Below are 26,023 nucleotides of genomic sequence, written 5' to 3'. Positions count from 1 at the left end.
CTGGTGCTCAAGTGATTCTCTGTGGTTAGATTAATGTGTTATTTTGATCTTATTACACCCACTCTCTCCTATTCTTACTGCTTACATTATGAGGAAGTGAACTGGGCTACATACATACTGCACCATCTATCAGCTATGCCTGTAGCCCTGGCATAATCATACTAACATCATACTAAATGGAGCAGACTCAAATAGAACAAAGTCAAACAAATCATACACAATTACATCTGTTTCACAAAACTGTTTTACTATTCAATTTAAATATAATGATCCTAAAATATCTACCTGCAACAATAGTTTAAAGTTTAGCTTAGGTGAGTCATTGTAGTTTTAAACTCACGGCACACAAAGGGCACACAGAGAGTGGCACTCTTTGAGACTGGTGTGGCAGCTCCCTGGCTGCCTATTCAAACAGTGTAAAGCACAGCAACGGACCTTACCTGAGGTGACAGTGAGCTTGGCTTCCTGACTGATGTCCTTCCTGGCAGAGTTGGACGCAACACAGCGGTAGGCACCCTCGTCCTCCTGGGTCACCTCTAGAATCTGGAGTACTCCGTTGGGAAGGGAAATGAACCTGTTGCACACAGGGCAGAGGAGGAAGGAAAAAAACAAAACGACTGATTAAATAGCTTTGTGCCCTGTAGCATGAAACATCCAACTGATCAGCTCTGTGATGACCCTGCTGCTGAGTGCATCATTTTTCACTCAGCAACCAGGCTTTTGTACGCAGACTCTTAAATTACAAGTTAACAAAAAAAAAAACTAGATACACAATGTTTGTGTTGTGCCCCTATAACCACTGAGTCTGTTTCTACTCTTGACATTTAATGTATTTTCTTTAATCTCTCCCTCTCTTATGGAGATCAGGATATAGATATATTGCCATCCCAGAAGCTCTTACCACCTTTATCACGGCCAATTAATCTCACCAAAATGTGACCACTTGTAGCCTGCTCACATGGCGGGAAGAGAAAGGGAGTAGAGAAGAGGTGAGAAAAAAGAAAGAGGGGTGGAATAGGGAAGAAGCAGCGGAAAAAAGAAAACGATAATAGAAGAAAGACTGAAAAAATGTGGTAGAAAGGAAGCAGATGTAGAGATGGAACAAGGATAATAGCGATGACACAGAGCAAGAGAAGGAGGGAGGACAGAGAAGAAAAGGCACTGAAAAATGTATCAACCATCCTGGCTCATCTTTGTGAAAGGCCATTAACACCGACCAAGGTGGGAGAGGCACATCCCCCCAATAAGACCTTATAAGCAGCTTGCTGTTTGCGGGTCACACAGGGCTACATCAGCCATTAGCACTTAGTCCTGTGCAATAAGGCTGGAAACAAATTCCAAGGCGATGGGGCCAGTGAAGCAACAGTGAAATGTCAATATTGTTAAGTGGCCGAGTAAATGAGAATATCTGTGAGAGAAAACTGACAGAGAGAGATGATGCGGTGAGGATGTGGCAACAGGCATACCTTTTGAAATGTTTTTTTATCTGTAAATGCGCAGAAGACAGATACATATTTCAATATTTACTTGAACATTGTTCTGCATTTAGACGGTCTATTAATTGCTTTTGTTGTTATTCAATGTTGTCTTACATTACATTACTGTACATTATATTACATACAGGTGACCTTTTTATGTCAAGATTGACAACAGAATGTAATGGATGCAACACAATCACATTCAAAGCCGGGAACATCAGAGAGATGTCAAAGTCCTTGGACCATTTTCACTTAGAGCGAAGAAACTTGAGTGTAATCAACAAGTTAACTCCTACTCAGAGTGACCCCATTGTATCTGCACTTCAACATTTTTTCCCTGATGTAAAAAAGTGACAGGTACTGCATAAGCTCATACTTCAATGAGCTTTGAGTATCATTATGTGAGACAACGTTGGCAGCATCAGCAACAGCACCTTGAAAATCAAAAGCTATTTAACTAAAAAAAAAAAGCATAGGCACATATTTCAGCATGGTATAAATATAAGACTTCTGATAATTAGTGGGTCACAATGCTTTAACTGCAACACAATGCCAGTGTTTTTTTAACTGTTAAATGAACTAGAAGATAACTACAATAGCTGGCATTTACATCACTGGAAATTAATATTTTGTTGTAGAAAATTCAAATGACAGCTTGTCTATGTGAGTGTTTTTCTCGCATTAAGCTTAAGCTATGTATTTCATAAAATGATTATTTAAACTTCCTTCATGAGAAAAGAGAGAAATAATAGACAAGACATAAATTATCAAAATACAGTAACTATGTTAATATCCTGAAACATCCTGAACCTAAACTATTGTATTGCTCATTCAGCAATACTAGTGTAAGATGATAGAAATACAGATACAGATGGCTTACCTTGTCTCCTCGGGTAAAGCCACTTTGTTCTTTTCCCAGGTAATAACAGGTGTGGGTACTCCCTCAATCTGGCACTCAAAGCGGGCAGCTCCTCCAGCCGGCACTGTTTGGGGCGATGGCTCCTGATGAAACTTAGAAAGACCTGGGGGCAAAGAAATGATACAGCTCAGGGAGGGTATCAATCAATGCAGAAACGATGACAGAGGACAGACAGAGAAAAACGGCCTATATCTAAACCAACACATGTGCAAACGACCTTTTTTAATCATTTGAAATCTGTGTCATGTTGTCTGCCTCTGGTATAACGAATAGGACACTGTGTTTGATGTAGGTCACTCGTGATATGACAGACTGCAATTACATTGAAGGCATGGTCTATAATCACTCCCTCTCCATCAGTGCATAAACGTAAATGGCATCTGATCACATACCAAATACATTAAATTACTTTGATTGCAAAGCCAGAGTGGTCGAGGTTTAAGAGGTCCGTATACTAATTATCAACTCACGCCTCATCAACCCACAGACAAACCTGACCCCATTCACAGATATTGTTTAAACAATTCAATTGGTGTGATTGTATTGTATTGTTTCATTTGGTTTGTTTTAAAAATAGCTTGTAAGTTCAGGATCTGTGCACAACAGTGCTATAATCTCTATTTCACAGACTTCTGATTATTGTATTTAAACCATTTAAGGGCTTTTAAATTGCACCTTTTTAAATTATTGTAATTTAATTAAAGACTTGTTCAGATCATTTAAATACCCTTGAATGTCCTGATTAGGAGAAATTTGAGGATTTAATCAGGCTCGCCTAGATTATTTCTCTCTCCAGGTTGAGTCTTGGCAGAGCTCCAATTTTCTCAGCCTCAGCACATTCACGCACAGACTGAAAAAGTGCCCCAATGTGGGTAATGCTGAGCACCAGGGAGCAGCAGTGAGCACTGTCTGAGGGCCTCTAACCTTTGACCCTGAACAGGCTGTTGAAGAAGAGAACAAAACTGGTTGGCTGTCCCAGCCACTTCGCCTCCAGCTCTGACTAAGGAGTAGAGAGTGGGGGGTGGATCAAAGGAGAGTGTTGAGAAAGAAGACTGAACAAGGCAACCAAAGGCAGGAAGAAAGCAGGAAGGTAACAGAAAAAAAACAGACTGCAAATACCCACTGATAGAACTGGGCTAGAAAATATACAGCCAATGCTCTACTGTATGGATTAATGGAGGGAAACTAACATTAGCCACACAGTAAAAAGATTTTCTTAATACAAAAACACTATTCATAAGTCATTCTTCATGCTTCCTGCATGTTCTCTACGTGGGGCTAATTGCAGAACTGATACAGAGCAGAACTGCATAGTATGAAAACACAGATTAGTGCTAGTGCAGTGCTAAATACAGAAATCTACCTCCCAGGAAAGACAAATCTGATTCACACATTACAAAGAACTGCTCAAGGCGGAGGCTCTGTTTTATTACATAAGTGATTAGGTGTGAACAAATTACTCAGATATCTTTTTTTCTATTTATTATTTTCTTACATCTTACTTAGGGGTAAAATGTGTTTTGTTTACCAATTTCAATTCTTACATTTGACATCAGTGTGATGCTACTCACCACACTTGACACTACTTTGTATCATACCATACCAACTTTATTTATAAAGCACTTTAAAAACCCAGTGGACCAAAGTGCTGTACAAAATTACACATAAAATATACAATCAACATAAGACACAAAATGTACATAAAACGAAACAGAATAAAAACAATAAAAATAAAATGATGTAATTCAAATAACACTACAGTATATAAAACCAATAAAACAATTTAAAACATAGCGCATAAGTAAAAATTAGTCAAAAATAAATAAATAAATAGCAGATTAAAAGGCATCAATTTAAGCGGAATCAAAGGCCATGGAGAACAGGTGGGTTTTGAGGCGCTTTTTAAAAACATGCAGCAATGGTACTTGTCTTGCGGCTGGTCGTTCCATAGCTTTGTTGCCACAACTGAAAAAGCACGATTTTCAGCAAGATTTTTAGTTTCCTTCTGTTCAATCTTGATCTTAAGGACTTCTTGCTCCATGTTTGAAAGGCTGCTGTTGTCACAACTGAATAAACTGTGCTGCCCTATGAATGCAACTGCAAGTAGCCTACTGCAGATCATGATGGATGTCATTCAAATGTTTCTTCTTTATCTGGTGATAAACCAAAAGATTGGACAAACCGAGGTTTTCAACTGATGATCATTCCAGAAAGTAAAAAGTAAAGGGACTAATGAATTTGTCACACTTCACACTGAAGGAAACATTAAAGCTGTCCTGTGGAATTTTTTACATATGACCGTTACATTACAGCCACTGCCAAACGAGTTATTAGGATGATCACTGAATGCATCTCCACCACACAACAGTCTGCGTCACCAGCGCACCCTGACTGTTATTGTTGCAGTACTCGAAAAAAAAAACACGGCAGATGGCTCAAATATGAAAAACTCCACAGGGCAACTTTAACATCTGTATCAAGTTGTTAAAGTTTTTAGATAAAAACCACAATGTCAACCTAATTGTGTAGCTACAGGCATGCAGTCATTAGGAGAGATCATCTGGGAACCATCATGAGATAGGCTTAGTTTTTTAACGTGATTGATACGCATGTAAAAACTCAGACCTGCAGGTGCTGCTAGATGAAAAGTCAGTGCAGTCATTAGGATTCATCCTCTGGATACCACGACTGTACACATTTTTTAGCTTCTTCATACATGTGTTTGTGCAACCAATCCAAAACCTGTTTAGACATTTCACTAAAAACCAAAACTGGTGTTATTTCAGGTGAAGTTACTGAAGTCATCATAACTGAAGAGTTTAGTCATCAAGATATTTCAGGCAGAAAAAAAAAGGTGGACTGACTTTTGAATTGACTAAAAGGCTGATAACGCTACACAAAGAGCTGCTGCTCAACAGCTGCATAAAGAGTGGAGACACATTGACATGTCATCTGACTTAAAAACAAACAAAACTATGGAAGAGAGGACGTAGAATAGTGTTTGTATAGAGGAGTAGCCATTTCCAAGTTTTCCAAGTTTCTCAGTTTCCCAGCTTTTTTTCTCCCTTCAAACCATTGTAAGCTCGAGGAGACACAGCCCCTAAGCCCTATCACACCAGCTGTTAGTCATGGCAACAAACTGGCCTTCTGTGTTTTCCTACTGCACTGAAGGAACAGAGTTTCTCAATGAGCACACAGGCTGACACACACACACACACACACACACACCGACCATAGTAGCAGAATGCATTTGATTCATTTCAGAAAAACTTGCGATGCCTGTTGCAGAGTAGTCGATGATTAACCCCCGCCACCCCCAGCCATTACACACTGTGATGCCCTCATGTAAACACACCACCTGTAACACTGCCAGAGAGCACCTGACTGGGTGCCAGACTCACCAAGCGTGTGGCGTGAGTGTGTAATTTTGAATGCGTGCGTGCAGAGCTACTTGTACCTCACTGTTTACTCTATTGCGTGTATCAATGCCTGTACACACTGCTAGTGATTACATTACTGGATCACTGTGTGCATCTATGTGCATGCGTGTGCGGAGGCGGTGGGGGAAGGACTGTGTGGGGAAAGTGGGTCTGACTGTGACTGTGAGTGTCGAACAACAGCTGATCAGCGACATAAATGTTAATGCAAAGAGGGCGAGGGGTGTTCAGAGGAAGCACTTTGCCCATGCTGTGACTGAACAATGGCAACTAGCTGTGCTTCCACCTCCGCTCTGTCAAAGCATAATCATATTAGTCTTTTCCCAGGAATCCGTGAGTGTCCCCAGCCCGCAAAGAAATTCCATGGCAGATCCATCCGGCACCATGCAGAGCACACACTCACAGATTTCTCAAAGCTGACACTGTCCTGCCCGGGCTTGTGCTGACATCGAGGGCAATTTTTCATAGTATCACTCCCAGGAAAGGTGACACATCAAGCCATAGGGTCAAAAATACGTTCAGGTGTTTCCTAGCAACAAGATCTTTCTGTGTTTTCAAGGAACAGTAACAGGCAGCTCTTTGGACCAGTGTGTGCCCCGTCTATATGCTCCATAGAAAGTCTCTGTCTTTCTTTTTTGTTGTTCTCTCTCCTTTTTTCTTTCTTCATTACTCATTTTCCCCCTCTGTCTTCTGCCTTTGACTTAACCCCAAATCTCTCTCTGTCTTTGTCCCTCTATCTATGCCCCACTCTTTGGCCCCAGGGCTATCAGATTGCAGCAATTTTCCCCTCCCCTTGTGCAAGCAGATAATTCTACCCTTGACCCTGTTGCTACCCAGCTTTCAGGCAGAGTAACAGTGTGGAAACCCATAAAGAATGCCCCCCACCCCAACAGATAGTTGTGTCACTGGAAGCAACTGGAAAATATGCACAATTTGAAATTTCTCTCTACTATTTAAATTGGTTGAGGTGCACTGATTTGTCAGTTTGACATGCGTGCCAGAATGCTCTCTCAAATATGTATGGCATATTCTCCATACATTTTTTTATTAAATTAAAATGTTTACTTCAAAGATAGTTTCAGATGTGTTTAAACTACAATATTCCATCTCCTCCTCATCCCTTTACCTTTAAAGAAGGGTACATTTATTTCAGGTTTGAACACAGCCACTTTTGCCTCGAGCTATCTCATTGCAATATTGTGACTCTAATGTGAGATGCATAAAGTCACAAATGCTGAGAATAAAGCAACACAAGTTGTGCAAACAAAAATAAGAAAACATTTATCTACATTTCCATCTATTTTACTTTGACTATTATGATATCAAAGCACATAAAGCTGTGATGATACCAGGGTTAGCTAGAGCAGTTTGGTTGCCTGAGAAAGGCACATTTTTCAGTTATGGCATGAGGCTGTTGATTGAAATGCACTGAGAAAGCTGGTAGGAAATAAGAAATATTGACATTCACCAGCAGTCTGATAATTACAAAGGTTAATTGGTCTAATCAAGACTAAAAGCTGCTTTTTTATCCTAGCGTCATCAATTACCCATGGATTTATTTGGGAAATGTGATGTGTACACAGTGTGCTGCTCAAATGAGTTACAAACTGAAACACTGTAATTCTATTTAAATATTTTTGTAGTCTGCATTTAAACATTGGATATCTTTCACTGTCTCTTCTCCAGCGCCGACACATTCACATGTTTTTAGACAAGGTCACATGCATCATATACCGCCACAAGGAAACTGGAGCAGGTGGCTTTCATAATGTGTTTTCACAGATGTGATCTCTGCTATGTTCTCTCCTCTGTCTCATTTCTGGTAGTGAGGACACAGTAGGAAATGAGAATGCCCGCTCAATGTCAATGTTGAGGCAGTTCAGCTTCGACCTCCTGCATGCTGGACCCATCTATCTCATAGCCTCTCACTGCTGATTTAATTCAAAAGCCACACACACACATACAGATGCATGCACACACACACACACACACACACACACTGAAGGTCATTCTTAATGGTCTCTAAAGCCTTTCCTTTCACCATCACCCCAAACTCTCTTCAACCTTTTCCTACTTCTCACCATTCATCCAACATGGCCCCTCCCTCCCCTTTACTTCTTATTGTGCCTCAAACAAGAGATCCTCATAAATAGGCCTGTGACAGCTGACAAAAGTAGGGGCATCCACAGAGGATACTGTCTCATTTTACACAAAGCTAATGACTAAATAAAGACTACCACTTAGGAGTATGAGAGAGAGAGGCCTTCGTGGAGAAGCGATTAAAAAGCTGCAGCCTGTCCTCTCGTCCCTCACACTTGCATCTTCCTGTTCATTTTTTTTCCTTTCCAGCTGCTCTTTCTCCTTCACTCGGTGGCTTTTAACAGACTATTGTTTAAGAGTGTACCTGTTCCCAGGACACTTGTTAGCGCTCCAGTGGAGGATAAGTCTCCTATTTGCGGTGGAGGAGAACCAAGTTCATCTCCATCCATGCAAAGAAATTCCCTTGACAAATCAGAAAAATCTCATTGCTCTGCCTGAATGCTGTAAGTGGATCACTGAATCAAAGAAGCTTTTTTCCATCTCATTAGCTCACAAACCATAACATACAACATTTTGACCACCACTTAAAGGTAGAGTCTGGAGGTTTCTTCATTGCAGTTTGTAAACAAAACATCCAAACTGGGCCCCTCCTGTTGGGCTCAACTATGCAGCCTAATGCCCCTGGCAGCAGCAGCAGCAGCAGCAGCAGCAGCAGCAGTCAGGACTGCAAAGAACAGGAAATATAGTCCAAGTGAAGCGCTGGAGCCGGGGGTCAATACCCGGCCATCACCGGTAACGGTAGCCTCGAATGTATGCTGTGTAGTGTTATGCTGTAACGAGTAGGAGGGTTGTTGTGGTGAGCTTGGCAGTGGGTGCTAGTGGCGGATGTTAGTTCTGCAGACACAGTCACCACCACACAGGACTAGAAGCCCATAGGTGATGATTAAGCCAGATTTCATTTGTATAAGTCTAGCGTTTATTTTTTTTAGCAAAACCCCCCAGATTCTACTTTTAAAGACACAGTGTGTGTGATGAAAATAAAGTTGAAGCTACAGTATCACCATTATTGATATTATTAAAGGAGTAGTTCAACTAAACCAAGAGGGCTTTGTGTTTTCTTGCAGTGATGCTAAACCAGTAGATTAACATTGGGAAAGATGGAAAATAGCTAGCATGGTCAGCCCCAAAGATAAAATGGTTTGATGTTTGTCAAAACTATACATTTACATACTGTAATATTCCATACATTTTCTACATCCTGTTCATAAGTCATGCAGATTGGACCATGCAGGCCAACCCACACACCAAAACTAACCAAATCACAGACCTTTATAACTTCCAGCTCACCTCTAAAATAAAATAGTGCAATGTGGGTGTTGCCGGACACTTACTTGCCAAGAGTACATTTACGGTCCGGCTGGTGAGGGCTCCGAGGGCGCTGGCACTCACACAGCTGTAGCTCCCCTCCACGTCCTGGGCAGGCTGGCCATCCTTGGAGGTCGGCAGCAGGAGGAGGGATCCGTTCCCCAAATACTGCAGATAGTCATCCCCCCTCCACAGGCAGGGTCCTGCCATCCTGAAACCAGGTGACATTGAAAGGCGTGTCGCTGGCCCCCAGATTGCAGTCCAGCAAGAGGGGCGAACCTGGTTCCAACACTACATGGCTAGGCCCGGCACCGCAGCTTAGCTCCACCGAAACAGGCTTTTCTGTGTGGGACAGGGGAAGAGAAGCTAAATATAAGTTCATGATCCATTCTTAACTCATCTGGTGCACTCATCAATAAAACCTGTGAAGAACTTATAAGCAGAGCCTTGGTGCAACTTCTTTATTTACTGCCTGTTTTTTATTCATTGACCTGATTATTATTGCTTTCTTACTGTACATCTGCACACTTTGTCATGTTTGGCTATTTTTGTCTTTTGTTATGCCCATAACTGCTTCTACAGAATCAATAGTGTTGGCAGCACAGATGGATAGGGCTGGTGCATTCCAGGAGCAGGGTGTTTTGGGGACAGAGAGGAGGCCAGACCCGAGGAGGAGGAGCTCTGTAAATGAAATGGGTGTAGAAGCATGAAGAGATTTGTATGTCAGCAGCAGGACAATAAAGTCAGAGGGAGAGGGGAAGTCCTGGAGAGAGAGAGGTTGATGAGCTGGTGTGAGATGAGCAGCAGAGAGCCACATTAACTGCAGTCACAGGCGATGTTGTTGTTCAATCTCAGACATCTTACCCTGCTAAAACTTCTCTGTTTATTTTAAACAATTTAATCCTTATTTAAAATTGTAGGCACGTCATTAAACACCACATCATTTTGAAAGTAAATTGCAGATTATGAGAAATGCAAATGAATGCAATGGTCTCAGGCAAAACAAGATCAATTTACTCTTCCTTCTGCACTGTACATTTACTTCTCATAATTTTCTAAATGCTCTATCTTTATTTGGATGTATCCCACATATACATTTTCTTTTTCTCTCTCCATTTAAAAAAAAACAAGTGTTGTTGAAAGACCATGTTAATTCATTTCTGTGAAGAACCAGGTGGAGAGAGAAGTAGTAAAACATCAAAGCAGAGCTTTTAGGAAAAAAGGAAAATTAATGAAAAACGAAGAGGGGAAAGATCAAGACAGAAGCAGAGATGAGAAATAAAAGAACCGAACTGACTTCATGTCTTAACTGGCATGATGGTACTTAATTATCTGTCATGTGGAGGCCGAGTGGAATAATAATGGGTAAAACCATGAGAAGAAAAAAAAGTAGCTCTTCAGTGCACTTCTTACACCATATTACACATATTATCCTACACATGATCTATTGTTAATGCTTTTAATGAGCCCATACTGTGTCATAAATATTCATCAACATCTGTTGATGACCAGATGATACCCTTTTCCATGTACATGGACTATACAAAAAAAATGCTAGAAAAGAAGAGCTAAAAGAACCTTGTACTGTACAGTAGATGTGCTTCTTTTAGTGTGCAATGTTATATTTTTTGTGTTTGTATTCTATTGAGGAAGAATTCAAAAACTGAAAACCTTGCATTTTCAAAGAGCTACGTTCAGGGACTTGGTTAGTAGAAAGTCCAATATAACACATTGTGAATAAAAGCATGTCACTGTTAACACTACATCCATAGTGTCTCCACCATTTCACAGTAGGTATTTGCTCTCTTTGTCAGAGCAATGTCTGTATTTGACATGGAAATCATGATGATCATGTTTTAGATTCTTGACTGAAGCACCTCCAGGTTGAAAGAGGCAATTTAACATCTTTGAAGCAAGATGGCTCGTTTTGAATATGCTACACTCTTATTGTCTGTTTTCTTCCATAGGCAAACCTGACAGGAGATTTATGTGTTTGCAAAACCTCACACACAGACGCACACACACACACTCTCCAGTCTGAATAAGGAAATTATTCAGTCTCAAAAGTACTAGTAAGATATTAGTTTTGACAAAGTCCTTGGGCAAAAAAAAAAATGACATCCATACACCACACAGTCATAAACTTAGTGGCTCGTACTCAAACTTCTACATGTTTGCCTGTGAAGACAACTCATTTAATCAGAGGAAAGGCATCATTTGATACAAACTGAAAACACACAGTACTGGAACGTCAGCCAAGAAATGTCCGAAAGTACCCGTCTAACAAGAGATAGGTGGGCTGTGTGGCTGCCTCATACTGATTACTCATTCTATAGTGGCAGATCATGCCACTCAGAGTGAAAAATGTTACGATTTTATGGAAATCTCTAAAAATGTAATTAATTAATATCAGGCGGGTGGATGTTTGTAAGATTATATAACCTTTATTTGATGTATATTTTCAAAATGTAAACATTTCTACTGGATCTCTTGGACAGATATTTTGGCAAAAAATCCTTAGTGAAATCTATTACATTGTTTATATATACTGTAAGGACTGCTTTCAGTCCAAAATTTTCTACACAGTAGGTGGAAAAATCCAGTGAATTAAGTCATTTCATGTGTGCCCTACAGGTCATCTCATTCAAACTTCCCCTCTATAGTTCATTTGACACTTATCTTCGAGAGGCCACCAAAGAAACATTTTCTCAGAGGCTCAAACACGAACACACACACTCACACATTGGCAGGTTTCTTTCAGCTTCTCCGTCTGTGGCGTTGGATTAATTAAGTTAATGGGAGATGGAATTTTTTCCTTGATTAAATGAGGCCTGACCCCCCACCATCATTTCCTGATGAAGAGGCTGCCTAATGCTGAAAAACACTGCTGTATTTGCTCTGGACACACACACACACACACACACACACACACACACACACACACACACACACACACACACACACACACACACACACACACACACACACACACACACACCTGCCATGGAGACAACATATACATGCATGCACCCACATGCACCCAAAAAGCCATTCGAACAACTCTCAAATAAGCACACAGTGTTGTAAGAAGAGAAACACTTGCACACACAAGCGCACCACGGCACAGATCACCTCGACTGCTCCTCTCTCCCATTTCAACTAATTAGGTCTCATTAAGTCATTAAAACGTTAGCAGCCATTTCCCAGCTCACCACCAGTGGTTTCACTTGGCAAATAGTGGGGATCCTTCTGCGTTGATATGGAAGCCATTATCCCTCACAAAAATCGATGGAGGCATAGTAGGCAACATGAAAAAAGTAGGAAAAATACAAATTTCCGTCTGGCATGGTTCTTGTGTAAAACGAATTAGATAAAAATAAAGACATTCATCCAAGAAAAAGTTACTGAGATATTTTTAGAACGACAAAGTACCATGACCTAGTATCCTTTAAAAAAGTAGGCAAGGTAAGCACACCATATCACATATTTTACGTAGTGGTTATGTCATTGGGGAATAAAATGCTTGATATTCACACACAAACTCAAACTCGACTCAACTGCCCTGGATTTGTAGCCACGAGCACCACACACACAAAAACGCATATGCATTTTCACATGGTAATATGTACCCACACACACATAAACACCCGCTCCAACACATACACAGCCGTTCTGTAACTGTCAATGTCTCATGAGGACACAATGCTGTGAAGAGGGGGAATCTGTGAAGTGGCCATTTTGCCAGTTTACTGACAAGTGGGAGCTGCTGGAAAGGACAGGGTACACACTCTGGGAGATAGTAGTGGCTGTGCGGTCTTGCTGAGCTGTAGTGAATGGATTGCGATGGCACTGCGCCAAGAGGTTCATAGCTTGCTCTAAGTAGAGAGAGGACAGCGGTTTACAAAAGGGAAAAATGATCAAATAGAGACCAACATACAACAAGGAGATTATAAAATATGAAAAAAATGACAAAAGAAGCAAACAAATCATCTATAAATAATGTGTTGCCCTTCTTCCTGAGCAGTAACGACTGTGACACTTTCTCTAATTGTGTCACAGTCATTTGGATAGATTTACAATACACAATGGTGGTATGATCCCTATGAATTCAAATCACATGGTTGGTGTACCTCCATACTAATGTAATGTGTCAGCTGAATAAATGGACAGATCAAAGCCTAACTTGCTATCCTCTTCACTATGAAAAACACAAATAGACAAAAGGAATGCACAGACAAAGAAACAGACTGTCTCTGTCAGTCAGGCAGAGCAAAAAAAAGAGAAGAGCCAGAGAAGATGGAAAAGTGAGGAGGGCAGTGCTCTTGATACCATCAACACTTATTCCGCTAGTCCATCTCTGTTAATGGATCACCTATTCACAAAAAGTTTGGGAAAACAGAAGGAGAAAGAGGAGGAGCAGGAGCAGGAGAGTGACCCAACACAGCGAATATTTTACCCGACCCAGCTCATTGTCAACAGAGCCTGGACACCCCATGACCCCGAGGCCACAGCTCAGGTTTCCACAGCCTGAAGTGATACAATACCTCATGCTTATTAGGAACCAGAGATATGTACAAAGAGAGTCGGCTAAAAGGCTCCAACAACCAGTGCTTCATGAAATGAACAGAATTTTCTTTTTACCTCATGCTGCTTAAGTAGCCTATACAAGATGCTACTGTTACTGATATTATATTGTGCTGATGAGCTTAATGCTAGCCTTTACATATATATGTGGCTGTTTCTACTCACAAGGCATTGATATACAGTGGAAATGAATAGGTTTATACTACAGAGAGGCATGTTTTACCACCATGCTAGCAGTTCTGTGAAGCTGGGGCTGGTAAATTTAAACTAAATGCTAAAGTCAACATGCCAACACCCTCCCACTGACAATGACAACATGCTGTTCAGCAGATAAGGATGCAGGAAGCAAAATTAAATTTCTGGCCCAGCATTGTGCCTGGTAGCTCGGCCCAACTCTGGCCCACAATACTTCCACATCTGGGCTGGTTCTGGCTCTTACTCTCAAATGTTGGCTGAGTTGGAGTATGTGGGCCAGACTTGGGGTGAGACATATTGAGTTAAAAGAAACACAAGTAACCCAAGTATTACCCAGAATGAAATAAATTTAAAAAGACCAATAGTCATATGCCTCTGAGGTGACAGTATTTTGTTACAGCAGTGTTTTCAGCTATCTGCTAATGTCATCATACTAAGACTATCACAGTGACAATAATAACATGTTTAGCACACAAACATTAGCAAATTAGCCCCTATTACATGAACTATGGCTGAATGTAATGAGAGTTAAACAAAAGTTTGACCCGATGTCAGGAAAAAAGTCAATGCACCCTCAGCGGAACATGGTTATCTGTGCCAAAGGTTATGACAAACCATCCAATAGTTATCAATACCATTCCTCTACAAACTGTTACCAACCTCATGGTGGTGCTTGAGGAAATGTCCAGAGATCCTTAAAGTAATCCCTTGGGTCCCATAAATAATAAAACACCTAGACAATCCTCCATAAACCGACACTGCTCGCGGGGATAAAAAAGTAAGTGATGAACAAGAGCCAAAGTGGGAGAGGTCTAAAACTTAAAAGGTGGAGATGTGAGGCAAGAAATGGAAAGAGATATGAGACAAAGAAAGAGACTCTGAATTATGGGATGAAATAGAGGACTGAGCAAAGCAGATAAGATTAGAGCAGCCTTGAGACTCAATTGAAAGAGAGCAGCGAAATGTGATTACAGTCGCTTTTGTGAAGAGGAACCACTAAAGCACTCAAATGCAGTGATAACCAGATTGCCTTGTACATCTTCTAAATTGACACAGCGGCAGTAGATAATTGCTATGAGTTGTTCCTGAATGATATTAGCAATGTCTTGTATTGTGCATGTTGGCAGTGCTTGTCTCGGAAAAAACAGGGTTGTATCACTATGCACTGAAACCTAAATACAGGCTGAGTGGACAGGGACAGATGGTCTGATTGATAGCACTGAGCAGTTTACAGCAGGAAAACTGTGTGTGTGTGTGTGTGTGTGTGTGTGTGTGTGTGTGTGTGTGTGTGTGTGTGTGTGTGTGTGTGTGTGTGTGGATGCCTCAACCCAAACCTTAAACTGAGCTCAACTAGTGTCTTTGTTTGCTAATTCATTTACCTAACATCAATAAAAACAAAGCAAAAAATTGCCCTGGCACTTACATGCACTTGTGGCCAAAAAACTACCCAGTATGTGAATAAATCAATAGTTTGAAACCACAGTTGTGATAATCTGAGGAGAGAGGCAGCCTGCGATAAAACCCTACAGGGAGACAGAGACTCTCATGTTTCAGTATCCAGGTGGAAATGCCTCAGCAAGAACAAGTCTCAACATTTAGGCTTTTATTCCAGATTGTGTCGTCTCCGGTGAGATATTTCCCTGGGTGTTGGGTTCTTTATAGTAACATGCGAAGTACCATTTAAGCAACATTTAACCCTTTTTTGGAGCCTTAAATTGCCATGTTGCCGAATTACAACAGAGCAGAATTAAACAAAGCTCCACGCAGGGAGCTCAACATTTCACTGAATCCACAGTGAGCCTGTGAGTCACTCAACAATCTGAACAGCTGCCGTGTCGGATGTTAACCGTTCCAGTTGTGTTTCCTCCCATGATGATACTGCAGGGTTGTTCTCACAGCAAGTCATCCTCACCACAAGAGCACACTCACGTTTACTATTAGAAAGCCAATAAAATGAATCAAAACATTAAGTCTGACCTTGAGCATTGGAGGGCTAATGGAGTTTACACATACCCAGGGCTAAAGTATTAATAGAAAACTTTATTTACTTGAGTGGATGCATTATTTTCCCTGTTGGAAAAATGTTTGGCATATGGCATCTTCCTTTTCCTTTTTTTCTTTTTGCTGCTTGGGATCTCTGCCCTCCAGATCAAGTGGCATATTTTATCTGAACCTAAACCTGATCAAATCAAAGATACCATATAATAACCTTCCAAAAGTATATTTAATGACACAGATAAAAGTAAATAGTTTCAATTTCAGTATTGATTTATATTTGGAATATTTTGCTCAATTAATCAAGTGGTGTCAATTAGATGTTAGTCAGACAGACAACTATATATGCATATATGTTTTATACAGTATATGCATTTATTCATATTCTTCATTTACTTAACTGGTTAATTGACAAATCTTTTAGCTCCAGTTTCCAACATGTAATAGCAACTAGTATGTGCACCTCATGTCACACTGAGCTGTACAAAGGTTCCACTGTTTACAGTAATGTGGAAAAAATAAGTTTCCAAAATGAGCATTCATAAAACTTGGCATACACTTCATCAGATCATATAGTGAGCTTCTTCACTGTCAGTGTAACAACGTTAAAGTATACAATGAAAAAAATTGAGGTTGTACGAGACAAACACATTTCATACATTATACTGTATATAGTATATGTGTGTCTGTGTGTATGAGCAAGGGGAAAACAGGGAGCCAAACTGAGAATGAAGGGTAAAGAATGAGAGTGCAAGTCCCTCGTGCCTCCTGCTCTATGTACAGTCCTCATTCATCCTGTATTCGTCCAATCACAGAGCAATGTTCCTGCAGGCAGGGCCTGGCAGCAGCATGGGGCCTCCACATGGCCATGTCAAGGGCCAGGCCCACTTGCATGAGTCAACACAACGAGCAATAAAACTAACATAGGAGTAACATGGGAGATCCAAATCACAATCTGTTTATTCACGCAGCAGCACACTAAATGTACAGGAATGTGCGCTGGGGGACAGTGGGGCATGAAACTGGCAACACAAAGGTTCTCAGTGTGCAGGACAAAAGGAAATACTGGAGGGTGTTCTACAGAAAATGGACAACAAAGATGCACAGACAGGAGAGAAGACACAAGCTGGAGTCTACACTCCCTTCTTATTCAACGTTGCTCTTTGAAGTGAGGCACATGTACATTGTAATGCTCGTGTGCGCGGATCAGGGTTGAGCATCTCATAGGGTCAGGATGATGAATGAGACTGTTATGTGACACTATTTGGTACATGCATGCATCAAGGACAGGCATACTGTGCTGAGCAGAATTTACATATTATGCCCATGCTGGGTCTTCAAAAATGCTCCATCACTGATGTGAGAGGGATGTGCTGTGATCTTTGAGCAATAAACTGCACTTGAACGACAAAGGATTGGCGTGTGCACTCGGTATGAATGCACAAATGATTTATAAATGTATGCTCTTTATTGTATGGTGGCTGTGTGGATGAGGAGCTAAAGCACAGCACTCCTTTGACTTCTATGCATGCAAATTCCTTGAACTCCATACCCCTCTGCCACATGTTTTCACTAATATAGCATAGCTCTTCAGTTAAACTACAACTGGGGGTTGACATTGCAATATTTATTTATAATTACCTACACAGAGAGAGAGACAGACACCTCCAGAGGAACACATGTGACCAACAGACAGCAGGGAGGAATGGAAGGAATGTGAATGCAGGTTAGTCGACCAAGTGAGCGCCACCGGTCTGCTGCATCTCTCATAACGACACACACAAATGCACACACACACACACACACTGTAGAAGAATAAAAGCTACATTAATGAATGCACAGAAGCAAATCCTACCATAATAATAAGGTGACAAAATCTTAATAATCCCTGATCCCCTGATGACATAATGACCATAACAATATGGAGCTGGTTGACTTGCTACTATGATGTTTAGTAACCTCATTACTCAAGTATTGCTGCTGCTTCACTGATCAATGTTTAAATGCAGATGATGTTCAGGACAGACAGTGGAGTGAGGGCCGTGGATGGAGCTGGTGCTGGGATTTTAATGAGGTTATATGATTAGATCTTGGAGAGAGGCTGGTGCTGGATGCCACCCAAATAATATAAAAGATACCACCTTCAGTGCAACTGCGACCCTGGCCTGAGCATTTGCTCAAAATCCCATTATGTACAGATATCAGATGTGTGTCTCAATCTGTGGCAAACCCCAGTGACCTAGTAAGCCAACAGGATGAAATAGCTGAATCTGCCGGTACAGTAGTTGCATCACCACAGTTGTAATATTAATTTGTGCTACCGGAATCAAATTAACAGAGAGCAGCTTTTCTGGAGAGCAACTTGGAAATAGACTGACTCACCAACATTTGATCTCATGTGCAACTGAGGTGCAACTCAGTGAAAACGCCGAGCAGTGAACATGACCGTAGAGCCTCGAGGATATGTTTTACATGCTGGCATCATCTGAAAAGGACCGCCTTGTAACATTTCAGTAACATTTCAGCATGGCTCAAGTGTGAACAGAAACACACAGCCTAGATTACATTGCTCTTACGCACTTCAGAATAGATGACTCTGAAGTGTGGCTTTTGTGTGCAACAGTGCCTCTGTTGAAAAAAAAAAAAGGGGGGGGGGGGGGGTGGAAAATGGCCAGATGGCAAAATCACAGAGCTGTTCTCCCTCAGACATGGAGGTGCAATAAATAATCTTCACCTTATACATGTTATGTAGCTCGACTTGATTGAGGGGCGGGACACAAAACACCATAACACCATCCCTGTGCTGAGGCTCTAACTTTATTGACCCCGTCATGATTATGTCATTGAAAAGACTCTAAATGGATCATTTCTATTATTGAGACCCACATGCTAAAGTCTAGAAGGTTGGTTGCTTTACTGGGCAGACTAACCTTGAAATGTTTGAGTCATGATCCCAAGGCTTTTCTATGAATTCAAATGTCAGCTCATCACACTCTTGAATTCTCTGTCACAGGTGTTGAATGGAAAAAATATATATATTTTAAAATGTCTTTATCTTCAAAAGAAACTGTGACCTGGGATGGTCATACTGTATATCGTCTCACTTTAGAGCTAGGTGTCATTTTCAGATACTTTTATGAGATCATGTTTACTGCAAAAAAAAAAAAAAAAAAAAAAGCAATACAGAAAGAAAAGAAAAATTGAACACATTTGTGCACATCCCAAGACAGAAAATCATTTGAATTCATAGCAGACAAAATCAAGCTCAAGACTTCATTTCCCCTCATACAAACACTTCCATGCTTGAGATTGCCTCCATGGCAGCATGAATAGGCACACACAGGGCACCATAAAAATCAACATATTCACTGCACAAATATACCAGTTGAAACTCAGCCCAAGGCATCTTTAAATAATATGCATCCTAATTTAGCATGGACTCTCTGGGGAGGAGATCAAGATGCACAAATTGCAGCTGACACACCCACACTCACACACACAAGCAAGCAAACAAGCAAGCGGGCTGGCACACGGGTACGTACCTCGGCAAACACACGCATGCAGATACTTAATTTACTGCTAATATGTAATGAGCTTTTCTCCACAGGCGCTGCTGTCCGACGACTCTGGTTTCATGTCTCCAGAGATTGGAGTGTGTGTGTGTGTGTGTGTGTGTGTGTGTGTTCAGTGTTACTGAATACGAAAACAGAAAGTGGTAAGTTTAAGCGCAGGAAAAGTTCAAACAACAGTTAGAACATAGTCATTAAACTACGCATTTGCATAAATGCATCATTTACAGTTACATTACAAACACAATAACATGAAGCCATTAAGGTGGTGTGTTTAGGAGAGGCTTAACAATCTAAAAGAAGACAACAAAAAAAAGATAAAAGTACTGTAGGTCTAATGGCTTTTTCTATTCATTTAACCACTGCATTCTCTCGTCAAGATAGGAACTACAAATGCAGTGTACACACAGATCAGTTACACACTGATATACATATGTAAACAGTATGAAGGCCTATGCAAGACACAGTGCAGACAACATATGTCCCAAATTAAATGTTTATATTCCATAACTGCCGCTATATGGGAGGTTGAACAGCTGGCTCTCTGCTCTAGACACAACAAACTGGAACTGAACACAGTTTAAACATTCAAGACCACGGTCGAGTTCATGAGGAGGCATGAGTGAGAGCAGAAGATGTTCCCCCTGCAGAGGCTGAGGAAGTTCAACCTGCCACAAGATCTCTGTTTGTTGTAGTCATAGTGGATTTTAAGTATGAGTTACAGCAACAGCTCCTCGGATGGGCATGCAATAGTTGGCTGATGAACTTGATTGAAATTCTAGTTCTGAAAATGTAAGATGAAGGAAAACCTTCAAAAGCACCAGCTGGAAGAAAACAAGTGCCAGGAGCCCAAACCAAGGAAAGTTTAAAGCCGCTCCAGTAATTTGGTTTCCCACTAGTAGCAAAATATACCACAGGAGAGACAGAGCTCATGGAGATGTAAAGTTACCACATGACAGGCAAAAAAAAAATCCACTTAATCACAGTCAGTGATACCGTGATACCCATGACTTTACTGTGCTGCCGACTTGTATTTGTGCATTTCACTGTGAGACTTGAACTTACAATTTTAACTAAATTTGCTCAGACTTTTGTAACACACTGTCACAGTATTCAAAAATATCTTCCACTGTGCCAAGCTGAACCCCTTGTGTAACTGTACATCTCCATAATATCTAAGCTAGAGAATAGACTTTGCCCCCCGGTACCCAAGTGCAGCGTGTGGGATAAATGGTTGACTCAAAACACAGTTCCCTCACTACCATGGCTAATTTTCCTCAGGTGCTCCATGGAAATATACAATTTTAGGAAACAAGCAGTGGTGATGACACTGTCTGACCTGAGCGAAGTGGAGGAGTAAATAACAGAGTGTATCTATCTATTTCACAATAAAATAAAATAAATGAATCCATCCCTGAAGTGACTGCACAGAGCTAGTAAGGTGATTATGTTACGACAGTAGCAGTGTGGTGTTGCCAATAGGCAGGCTCATATCCCTCACAAGCAATTCAAGAGCATAAAACTAAACCTTGCTCTTTTGCTATGAGAAAGTAATTCTGTCTGTCTGTGTAGTGTTACTTAATACAGGGATGAGGAAGCTGTGATGAAAACATAACGTAATCAGAGATACATAAATTAATGCTGGTTGAAGTGAGGCAGAAGCTGAGCTTAAAATAACATTCAGGGGCTTTTCAAAAAGCAATTTAGCTTAATCATTCTAAATGTTAATAATAAAGCAATAATAATCTTCAAGTGAAAAATATTTAAAAGTAGATTAAACAAATGTTGCTACTTTTTGCTGTCAATTAAATTATAGGATTTTTTTTATGGATGACATGAAAGCAGATGCTGGTTATGATGAAGTTACAGAATTATCAGATTAGTAACACTTAAATCTGCAGCTCCGCTCGGCTTTATAGAGCTTCACAGTGAGTTTCAGTTCACTGTTAAGCTTATTTTAGGTTTGTCTCAATCTCACTGCTCAAACAGGTAATAACTAGCTGGTGAACATGGTGGCACTTTAACAGTAGAAAAGCCAGTTACTCCCCTCAGGCACCTGTGTTGGTAGAGACCAAAAAAAGGGCTCTAACAAAATGAGCATTAGCCTTTGAGTCCACAGACGGCCTGAAATACCCCTCAAAATTAATATGCTTCATAACATCTGGAACTACAATAAAAAACGGTTTGCTGAGGGTGTTGCCTTTCTGTGTTGTTTACATGTCTGTGTCTGCTGTTTCCTGTAGCTACTCTTGAGCTTCCCACACTGACATGCAGAAGAGACAGTACAGACGGTACTTTGTGCAGGGGAAAGAAGATGAATTTGAGGTATTTTTCTCTTTAATCAAGGACTATCACACTATGTTGCTCATGTGGAATTTCAAGAGTCTCATGTTGCACCGAGCATCTCCCACCAGTGTAACTGTGTGAGTGTAGAGCCGGACGGTGCAGAAAAGTAAAATGTGAGTTTGAGCATCCCTTGCTGTTCCACAAAAAGTGCCAGGTACAACGAAGTAGCAATGACAGCTACTGCGAGCTGCTGAATGTCAACACAAAAGTTTTCCAACAGTACACAGCGTCTGACCGGTGGACATCCTCATGCTCTCACCTCACATGCAACTGTTGCTGTGCTAACAATTTTCTTGTGCAAAGGCCAAATGCGTTACAATAATAAGATTCATTACCTCATAAAGTCCCACAGGACTGCAGATGTTTTTTTTATTTTTATTATTATGTCCATTAATAACTGAGCGGTAAGGACTGTGAATACACAGACACCCCGGCACTCACACTCATTCATTTGCTTGTGATGCGTTAAGTGAGGCTGACATATTTTCATTTGATCTTTAGAATGGAAAAAACAAGCTCTTTGTTTGTGGATGTAGCAATGGCCCTTGCCCTCAAAATCGCCCCACCAGCACCCGCCAATTCATCCCTGTCCCACGATTGCCCCCAGCCCCGATTCCCACAACCACCAACACCCACAACATTCATGCTCCAGTTTTGGGAACCTAACAAAACACAAGCAGAGACAGAAAGAGATGCCCATGCCAAGTCACCCTCATTTCTATGTTTACTGGTCTTGACACAGACTAATGACAACTTAATGCAATTATGTAATAATAACACATGATTAATACTAATCTGTTGGTTTGATCTCAGAGCATGATGCTGCTGTCAGTGGAGCTCATAAATGTAAAAGCAAATTTTGCTCTGGAGCAAAACATTTTTTGATGGTAGCTCTTAAATATTGCAGTAGATTTTAGACTGTGATTCATTTAATGCTCTTTTAATCTTTTTTGGGGGGCTAAATGTGTTGATTCATAAGCCTTTTCAGACACCAGAAAAACAGACAAAAACGCACCAACTTCCAGTGATAAATCTCGCAGTGGAAATAAATCAGTTCCTTCCTCTCTCTTATCACAGACAACCTCCATCACAATCGCCATTTACCTGCAAAGATTTCATCATCTGGATGTGATCACCCCCGGTGTGGCACTCACTCTGCTGTCAGGAGGATCTCAAGGGGAGTAATTCCTTATTCTGCCTCTGCTGGAGTCTGCAGGGCATGGTAATCTAACTCTATATAAATCGTATCCTCTGACCTTCCACTACTATATCAGATGGAAGTCAAGGAGGCATACCTCTAGTTGCCTCCCTTTCAAAGCCGTTATTTGCATAACTGAACAATGAATAACAGAACTTACAGTATGTGATAAAACTCCACAATATCCCAGAGGGAGATGGGAGGTCTTACTGGGCATGCAAGAAAGTACTTTGATTCTGATATATTCATCCTACTTGACTTTTCACCACCGCACCAATCCTTGTGCACATTAGTCCTTTATATCTCATCACTGCTGGTTCTCATCACTGCAGTGCATGTCATACTGGAGTTGAAGCATCAGAACGTCTACTGTATGACTCAAGCAAGCCCCAGACATGAGAGAGGGGTGAAATCACACCTGAGAAAACTTTTAATAGTGCTGCTATCAAACACAAGCACACTGCTATATAGGACACACTCCCACTTGACTGGTCCTCATGGAAACATGTTACTGCTTAGTACTTCAAACCTATCCACCACAAGGCTTAAACGTTGAGGCAGAGCACCACAGCTACAATATGACAGTTCACCACTGTATGGTGACATGGTGGTCACATTTCACACCTTAAAGCACTGTAACAAAAAAAATTATGCCTAAAAACAATAACCAACCACCACCCCTGCTTCCTCTTCACCTGTAGCTTGTTCTGACGTGATTTCAAACACCAATGCAGAAAAGTTCTCAGGGATGATGATGGGACAAAACACATGTGCAGCCTTTGTTCTACAGGAATCCTGCATGAAAGAGTTTCAGGGAAAGGACCACATGACACCTTCACTGTTTCTAATATCTTCTTTATCCTGACCCCCCAGGAGCGTTTAACTGTCGAACCTTCTCTGATATTCTGCACAGGTCTTTGTCATGCAAATGCTGCGGCCACTCGTCGTCGCCTGTGTGGGCAGACTTTCCTCCACTAACCAGCCCGCTTCCACTCTCTGAAGCTACCATGCATCTTCCACTACCACCCCTCAAACACATTTGCTTTTTTTTCCCCTGCAGATTTTCTTCACAAAAGCCGTGTATTTAAATTATTTTCCTTTTGATGACATTGTGAGTCCTTTTCACACATTTATGTCGGTCAACTTTACAAGCCAGTGGCTACACCCATACCCATGCGCACAGTGGATCAGGGTTATTAAACTGTCAGAGAAAAATAGTTTTTGGCAAAGCAATCCACATATTTAGAGACTGGTTTGCGTCCACTCGTGTTGAGCGCCACATCTCTGTTTGATCGCAAACTTCCCCCCGGGCCGGTTCATTATCCCTGTGGCCACCCTGTGGCAACATTCAGGGCTGCTCCTTGGGCAATGTGCTGCAACTTCATAACGCCAAAACCTTCCAGCGCGTCCTGGAAGAGGCACCCATGAAGTAACAGTACACCACTACCTCATAGGCACTGGAGAGGCCACATGGGGTGAGCACAGACTAGTACGGAGGGGATAGAGCGAAAGGACCGTGCAAGGTGCAAATTCACCCAGTCGCTCTCCCCCGTATCTTTTATCACAGCCCACAAATGTTGAGTAACTGCACTTCAGTGTAATAAGAGTGGCCCGTTCGCTCATACATGCACTCCACTGGAAGAAAAAAAGCTACAAATGATTAAAGTAAGCTTTACCTTGCTTGGATGGACCACAAAACAGCGAAAGAAGACAGAACAGCCAAATTGTACTCTCCACCGCCATGTACAGCCTTTGATTTCCACCAGTGGGGTAGCAGCGTGCGTCTATACAACCAGCTATACCGTTATAGCGACATGCATATGTTGGAATCCGCTATTGTCTCCGCCGGTGCGTGAAAGAGTCTCTGTGAATGTTTAGGTCTCTTTGGTTAACAGTCCCCTGGCTTTCCTAACAATATGGTTGCATTAGACGGGGGAGAGCCGTCGTGTCTCTCGGCGCTCTAACGCCATGTTGCGAACGAATTTTAAGTGTGTGTTGGCTGCTGGTCCACACACACACACACACACACACACACACACACACACACACACACACACACACACACACACACACACACACACACACACACACACACACACACAGAGGCATGGACGTACGCGTGTGCGCGCACCTACACGCACGCGCGCGTTCACCAGACACTGGCTGGCAGGTCGTCGCTAGAGTCCTGAAAAGCTGTCGGTGATTCTAACACACCCCTTCCTCTCCCTTTTTGTTCAGCTCCATGCCTTTCCACCAACACTTGGAGGATCAATTCAAAGCGGATTCGCCGGAGAAACACTTCATACAAAATTTGTCAAAATATATTTTACCCCAGGCGCTCTCTCTCTCTCTCTCTCTCTCTCTCTGGGACGATGAATTCGTTTGGGTAATGCCTCATTCTCTGCCGGAGCAAAACCAAGTGTGGAGAATGGTCTAGCTGGGCGGTTATCTGTAAAGATTGGCAATGTGTTGCCCTGAATGAACTCAGTGATGGAGGCACTGCTCTTGTTTATGAGATTCAGAAACACATGTTTTAATGAAAAGTGTATTTTCCTAACGTGCAAAATCTGCACTCATTCATTTTTACAACGTATGTAATTTATCCTTGTTTTTCTAAGATTTTCTGCTATATACAGCATGTGAGTTAGTCTGTACCTTTGTTTAAATGCACATGCATGGACATGTATGCCTGGCTGCATTAATGCCTCGATGTGATAAAGCAGGTCTGGGTTAAATAAAAATGGAGAGCAGGAGTGGCACATGTGCTTTCTGAGCAAGAACAAGCATGAGGAGGAGGAGGAGGTGTGTTTGTGTGTGTGTATGGGTGTGTATGGGGCAAGGGAAGGAGGAGGAGGAGAGGGGGGCGTTGGTGGTGTGCATCCCAATCAATCAACCGG

The 26,023-nt window shown here is 41.5% G+C and overlaps 1 protein-coding gene across 1 annotated transcript; it reads right to left on the bottom strand.

Annotated features, from left to right (window-relative positions):
• Nucleotides 1-330: 330 nt before the first annotated feature.
• On the bottom strand, nt 331-25,128 carry LOC311008124 (immunoglobulin superfamily DCC subclass member 4-like; the record flags this gene model as incomplete). Its single annotated transcript, XM_084001560.1, has 5 exons — nt 24,803-25,128; nt 9,266-9,581; nt 2,359-2,500; nt 441-574; nt 331-335 (listed from the first exon to the last, which is right to left on the bottom strand). The coding sequence occupies exons 2-5, from the start codon at nt 9,465-9,467 to the stop codon at nt 331-333; spliced, it is 483 nt and encodes a 160-aa protein (XP_083857686.1). The 5' UTR covers nt 9,468-9,581; nt 24,803-25,128.
• Nucleotides 25,129-26,023: the final 895 nt, after the last annotated feature.

This window comes from Trachurus trachurus, assembly GCF_905171665.1.
Source record: "Trachurus trachurus genome assembly, chromosome: 3".
Classification (NCBI taxonomy): domain Eukaryota; kingdom Metazoa; phylum Chordata; class Actinopteri; order Carangiformes; family Carangidae; genus Trachurus; species Trachurus trachurus.
The sequence above is the reverse complement of the archived record's forward strand: the minus strand, read 5'-3'. Positions and strand labels throughout refer to the sequence as shown.